This window comes from Drosophila subobscura, chromosome O (assembly GCF_008121235.1).
Source record: "Drosophila subobscura isolate 14011-0131.10 chromosome O, UCBerk_Dsub_1.0, whole genome shotgun sequence".
NCBI lineage: Eukaryota > Metazoa > Arthropoda > Insecta > Diptera > Drosophilidae > Drosophila > Drosophila subobscura.
The window spans coordinates 25,613,955-25,620,900 of record NC_048533.1 but is presented as its reverse complement, the minus strand read 5'-3'; the positions used below and the strand labels follow the sequence as shown (position 1 = coordinate 25,620,900).

At 47.8% G+C, this 6,946-nt stretch overlaps 1 protein-coding gene across 2 annotated transcripts in view; it reads right to left on the bottom strand.

Moving 5' to 3' along the window:
* Positions 1-344: 344 nt before the first annotated feature.
* Positions 345-6,946, bottom strand: part of LOC117896380 (protein toll) — a 48,135-nt gene continuing 41,533 nt past the window's right edge. Inside the window, exons 3-4 of one of the 2 annotated variants that reach the window (XM_034804661.1) lie at positions 3,433-4,705; positions 345-3,350 (exon numbers count right to left, since the gene is read on the bottom strand). In XM_034804661.1, coding sequence (XP_034660552.1) covers positions 1,268-3,350; positions 3,433-4,652 — 3,303 coding nt within the window. In that variant the 5' untranslated portion in view covers positions 4,653-4,705 and the 3' untranslated portion in view covers positions 345-1,267. The remainder of the gene's footprint in view (positions 3,351-3,432; positions 4,706-6,946) is intronic. The other variant, XM_034804662.1, reaches the window with a different exon arrangement.

Sequence of the window (6,946 nt, the reverse complement as noted above, 5' to 3'; positions counted from 1 at the left end):
AATGTTGTAGGTACCTTAGGCAATTACATATTGTATCGGTAGAGACAATCTACGTGTAGCTTAGACGGTAGTATATACTCGGTACTATATTTAAGCTTAATTACATTTACGTATCATAAACGATATCTTGTGTCCTGTGTATGAAATGAAGAGTCTGTCTCTTGCGATGTGTGTGATAATGATAGGAGGAGGAGCCGTACGGTACAGTATCTATATCTTATGCATATATAGCGTCGCTTAAATGGTCATGACGAGTGATGGGGGGGAATATACTCTCTCGTACGATGTATGCATGTACGCATAGTATTTATAATTGATATTTGTGATAGAGGAGAATCTTGTGCAATACATTTGCTTGTTGGTTTTTGGTTTTTTTCTTTTTTTTGCTTGGAAAAGTAGATACAGAAATTCTCATATTCAGCGTATGTACAGTAGTGGGTAGTTTTATGGTGTATTTGCAATCGAATATGTATGAGGATATGAGTGTGTACGAGTAAGGCTACCATTTACTTAGGGCTATAGAATACATACATACATACATTAAAGGCAATTTGTATTTCTCGTTTTCTATTTTCTGTGTTGTTGTTGTTCTTCGCAATTAAGGTGTTGGGCCTACAATATTTGGATACGTCATATGTGTTGTTTTGTGTGTCAGTAAGTTGGTTGCTTGCTCAAATTAAAGCTCGATTTGTTCAAAGGTTCATACAATGGATTCTCATTGAGATTCGTTTAGTGTTGAAAATATACGTAATAAAGGCAGAGGGGGGCAGCTTACAATGATGAATTAACAATAATTTAAATGTACAAAATAATCACTAAATAATTGAGATTTGTTTATGTTCTACAAGAGTCTGCACAGGGCCTAGGCGCTAAGCTTAGAAATAACACTTAACAGAGAGAGAGAGAGAGCAGCTAGAGAGAGAGATTCAATTACCATTCCTTATTATAGTATTCTCTTTTGTTTTTCCCCTCTCCTTTCTCCTCTCAACACAAGGCCACATGAAATATTGAAAATTGAAATTTTCATAAATTTCCGCTCTCCCCGCCTGATTGGGGAGATAATTAAAACTAGGAAGGGAGGGATGGAGCTGAAAACTTGACCAAAACATGCAGAAATCAATAATTTTCTATAGACTTTTTACATTCAGCTGTGGTGGATGCTCTCTGTGGCTGTTGCTCTGGCTCTAGCTCTAACATCCATCATTCTTCAACGGAACAATAGCTCATCGTCGGGCTCGAACTGAAAGAGTTCCGCCTTCTCCCAGTCCTATACATCGCTCTGCTTGGCATTCGTGTTGATGATGAAGGCCCCGTTGATGTGGCCATTGGCATGCGATTTGCCATTGTGTGGCGTGTAGAGATTCGTCAGGCCATTCTTGCCATTGGCAATCATGATGGCCGTGTGGGGCGTGCCGCCATTCAGCTGTGCCACCAGCGGATTCTTGGTGGCCTCCGCCGGCGGTGTGGTCAGCGGCGGCGTCACCGGCGAGGGTTTGATCAGCTCCAGCTTGTCGTCCGTGGAGCCCTTCAGCGGTGACTTGACCAGCGCTCCGTTGCCCACGTGTCCGAGCGGCTTGCGATGGGGCAGGGCGAAGCGCAGCTTATCCCAGAACCACGGATCGCCCCACTTCAGGTAGGTGTTCATCTTGAGGTACGCCTTCAACTCCTCGTCCAGCTTCTCCACGTCCCCAATGTCCGAGTAGATGACCACAATGATGCGGGCACGTCCCTCGTTCAGCGCCGCTCTATGTGCCGCACGGAATTCCATGCGCGCCCACTCCGACTCGATGAAGTTCTGACTCAGCACGATGATGGTGCGTCGCGAATCCGCCACAGAGCGCACAATATTCTCGGGAATGAAGCCACCGACCAGCCAGTCACGTTCGTGCACGCAGAGCTGAAACTTTTGTGGTCCGTGCTCCAGCTGAGGCACGAGGTATTGCTCGATGAAGCTCTGATCTTTGTGGGAGTACGAGATGAAGGCATCGAACTTCTTGTCCTTGTCCAGCTCCTCCTCGGTGACGAACCACAGGAACATGTTGTGCGCGTACAGCCAGATCTTGATCTCCGTTTGGTATTTGTAGTAGAGAGCGGCAGTGATGCCAGCCAGGAATCCAGCCAGCGAGATGACCACAGCCATGGCAATGAAGACACCCTTCTCCTCCGGACAGATGTCATTCGTCGAGAGCTCAGCCATGCGTGTGGGCATCTCGGCGTCCATGCACAGCATCTCACCGCGATCTGCGATTCTCTCGTAGTTGCTCTGCGTGAAGAGCAGCAGGGGCTTGGTCTCGCAGTTGCAGATCCACGGATTTCCCGAGAGCATGAGCGAGCGTCTGGGCATCGTGCGATTGAGGAAGCCCAGCACGGTGGTGTTCAGTGCCTGCAGATGGTTGCGCCGCACATCGAGATGCTTCAAGTTGGGCGGCAGCCGGTCCACATCGATGTGCGTGAGGTTGTTGCCCGCCAAATGGAGGCTCGTCACGTTCTCGTAGCCGGGAGAGCGTGCCGGAGGCAGGCTGAGCAGCGTGTTGTTGTCCAGATGGAGTTCCATGATGTGCAGATTGTCGTAGAGGGTGGGCAGCTCTGGCACCTGGGTGAGATTGCCCTGGTGGCACTTGATGACCAGCGCCTTGTCGAAGGTGCGCACCCAGCATCTGCAGCCGCGCGGGCACTGCCGCTGGCCGGGCTCCTCTGCACTGCCAATGGGACAGATGAGCTCCTTCGGTGGCACCATACGCACTGGCAGATCCATCAGGTTGTGCGGCTGACTGCAGGTGAGTCGATCCGTGTCGAACTTGAACTGTTTCGCGTACTCCGGCACATGGGCGCCCCGCACCAGCTGCACGAACCACAGCAAAGTGCAGTCGCAGATCAGAGGATTGTTGTTCAGGTCCATGCGAAGGACACTCGTGGACATCTCCCCATCCGGCATCACTGGCAGCTGCGGATAGAAGTTGATTCTGCTGATCTGATTGTGGGTGATGTTCACAAACAGATTGGACCTCGACAGAAACTGCAGATCCTCGTAGATCAGGGAGCTGATGTTGTTGTAGCTCAGATCCAGCTCCTGGAGATTGATCAGATTGAAGTTCCAGTCGCGATAGATGAACATGATCGAGTTGTTGCGCAGATTGAGGGTCTGCAGGCTGGCCAAGTGACTGAAGGGGGAGTTCAGTTGCTCCTGGACTATGCTGCCGAGCAGCGGCTGCTGCAAGTCAATCAGATTGTGCTCCATGCTGATGTGCATCAGTCCCGCGTTGGCCGCAAAGGCATTGCCGGCAATGGTTTTCACGAGATTGTTATTCATGTTGAGAGTTTCCAGTTTTTCCAGCTTGCTGAAAATGTCACTATGGAGAGGATGAGAGGGAGACAGGCAGAAATGTGATTAGTGGATGATTAAAGCGAAAAACCCTTTGCTTGAAAACTCACCTGCTAATGTCTGAGAGCATATTCTCCGCCAGATTTAGATCCACCAACTTGGTGGTGTGCTCAAAGAAAGTATCCGGCAGATAAGTCAATTTATTGTTGCTTAAATCCAGACTCAAAAGGTTCGTCTGATGCTCCAGTAGCTGGGCTGGCAGTGTACTCAAATAGTTATCCCTCAGCGAGATGTTTGTGATCTCCGTGGACTGCTCGAAGAGGTCGCTGGGCAGTGTCTCGAGATCGCAGCGTAGGAGCAGGACCCTCAGCTCTGGCTGATTGGCAAACAGTCGAGCGGGAAGCGTGGACAGTGGCACACGATTGTTCAGCAGACGCACCTGCCGCAGCTGCTTGTTGTGCTCGAAGAGGCCCTCGGGCAGGGAGCGGAAGTGATTCGCACTCAGATTGATCTCCGTGAGATTCACGAGCAGCGAGAAGACATCGTGGGGCAGCTGCTCAATGCCGTTGGCATGCAGATCCACATCCACCACAGAGCTGGCGCCCTCAAAGTCGTGCTTCGTCAGGTTGTGCAACTGATTGCTCCACAGATTCAAGTGCCGCAGCTTGGGCATCCGACTGAACACTCCATGTGGCAGGTGCTTCAGGCCATTGCTGCCCAGTTCGAGCGACTCGAGATTCTCCAGGTTGTCAAACAGATGCGCTGGCAGCTCCACAATATTCGCCCGAAGATCGAGCCAACTGAGGTTCCGCAGATCCGCGAGAAAGTCCGCTGGAATGTACGTGAACCGCCGAGAGGTAAACCGCAGTCGCTTCAGGTTCTGCAGGTGATCCAAGTGCCGACGCGTGATGTTCACCCCCAGATTGTCACTCTCAAAGATGAGCATCTTGGGGCTGCGGATGCCCAGGTGCTCCAGTATGCCCGCAATCGGTGTGTGTCCGGGCAATGGGCACCGCTGGATCTGCACCCGTTCGATCTCTCCGATATTCAATTGCGGCAGCTGCTTGTACTCTTTCGCATCCGTCAGATTGCACTCGATCTGGACATTCGAATTGGGGCGAATGGCCAGCCGGAACTTCGGGTACACATTGTAGGCATTCGCGGGGCAGTAGATCTCGTACTCGGCCATCGATGGGGCACACTGGCAGGACGAACTGACGCTCAGTTCGTTGCACTCATCCCGTCCAAAGGCCGTCTCGCCGGTCTGCCACTGCAACAGCTGCAGCAGCACCACCAGCAGCAGCTTGAAGGCCGCTCTCAGTCGACTCATGGCGACGATGATGATGATGCCTAAGTTCTGTCTCTATGGAATTGTTTTGCTTGCTGCAAGTAGAAAGGGGAGAGCACACAATTAGCAAAGAAGTAAATGTAATTGGAGCTCTAATTAATAACTGTCAAGTTTTTGATTAAAACTTTAGGAATGAGGCACACAGCGAGGACATTTGTCACAGCCGTAACGAGTATTCGAAATGTAATGACAAGGCAGCCAGGACTGACTGAGCGCCAGGACGACTTTAAATTAATTATATGGCAGGATGAGTAGGAGTAAAAATAAAACGCAATTTAAATGAAAATGTTTGTTCTTTGGTAAATGAATTTATGTATGTACATATGTACATGCATATGTACATACACATATGTATACGCACAGATACATATACAATATGTAAGAGAAAAACCCGCTCATTAGGTGGCTCTGCGAAGTCTGCTCAAAATGTCGCTTAATAAAAAGACAGTTAATTAAGCGCGCGAGCCAGAATTTTTGACAATCCAGCAAAAATATTTCATTAGCAGCGCACACGCACACACGCATATGCGCACACAGCCATGTGTGTGTCTGCGTGTGTGTGTCTCATCCCACCTCCTTTCCGAAAAATGAATTCAATTTAAATGTAGTGTACATTTGGGAGCTGCAAAAGCCTTTGGAGTCTCGTTGTGCTGGGCCATTACGTGCATACACACACACAGGCATACAGGAACACAAGCAAACAGCAAACAGTGCCCCGTGTCACAGCTCCAAAGCGACACCTAGCGGCAACAGCACGCATTAGAGATGCGCACTTTGTGCTGGTTCGTGAGCGAGCAGAAGAGAACTTCAGGCACGAAGTTGGAATAGTTACCTAGATGCGGTATACCCTGACTGTGAAATTTAGAGATCTTCTGACTACAAATCAGTTTGAAAATATTTTCTAGAAACCGGATTGCACTTTCTTGCACTCACACAAATTGTGCCATCACTCACGATGAATCTCTAGACTTCCATTCACATCCACTGTGCGTGCGGCAAGCAATGTTGCATTTCATGGCTGGCTCACCTCGCAACCACGCCCCACTCCTGTACGCCCGTAATCCTTTCTACCTGCATACCTCCTCCCCCTTACTCACCCTCCACCCGTGCGGTGTAATTACGGTCAGAGAGTGAATACAATTTTGTAAAGCTTTCTGCTGCTTTTTCTACTACGAGTGTATGTACATCTTATCCGTACAGTCCGTTCTGTCCGTGTGATGTTCGTGCTGCTGTCTGTATATCCTGGCATCCTCGTATGCATATTGTCCGTATGGCCACTCCACCGCTTTTTGTGCATTTAATGAATTTGTCATGCACTCGAGTGCTGCATAATACGAGATTTTGTTTAAAGCTTCGAGATCAACTTGAGCGACAGACAGGACGAGGGCTAGGAGTTTCTGTCGTCTCTGTCTTTGTCCCCTCAAAGTGTTCCCCCCCTTACTATCTCTTTCAGATGCTGACAATCTAATTGTGCCCATTACGAACAATTTGAAAGGAATTCAATTAAAAGTTTTTTGGCTGTTGGCTGCCTTCTTGCCCGTCTGTCACTTTACTTCAGGCCATAGAAAGGGAACTTTAGGCCATCTATTGCAACAACCCGAACGGAAAAAAGTTCTCTCAGCCCGCTCCGGGAGGCTTTTGAATGAAATTTTGATAAGGCAATTTAATTATGCGCGCCGTAATTTGATTTCCAAATTGGTGACTTTTCCATTAATTAGAGGGGCCAACAATGATGAAATTTACAGTGCCGCCTCTGGCTACTGCCACTGGGCTGCTCAGTGTTGGGGGAGTGGAAAATCGTATTGATTTTCCTGCCTTTCCTTGGGCCAATTGCCTTAGTTTCGCTTTGTTAACTTGATAAATTTGATAAGCCAGACCCGGACAGCGCCAAAAACATCTTTTGGCTATTTAAAAATTTGTTTTAGAGAAAATAATTCTTAAAGTTGATGGACATAACCCTTTCATTTTGTTTCACACATAAATTTATGAACATATTTGTCTTATTTATTTATTTTTTTTTTTGATATTTAATCGCTACTGCGAAATTGGTTGGTCGCAGAGATGAGTCCGCATTGACCAGGTACTTCAGTTTTGTGTTGAATATTATAAAAAAGTTACTGAAAATTTTGAACTCAAAAACGAGTTGTTTGCCGAACGAACACTAGAAATAGAATCTCTTATTTATTTTATTAAATATTTTTCTATCCAAAGTAAGGTTAAAGTTTGATAGTTTTATATCCAATATTCGATACGAAAATCTCTATTTCCCATGAGAT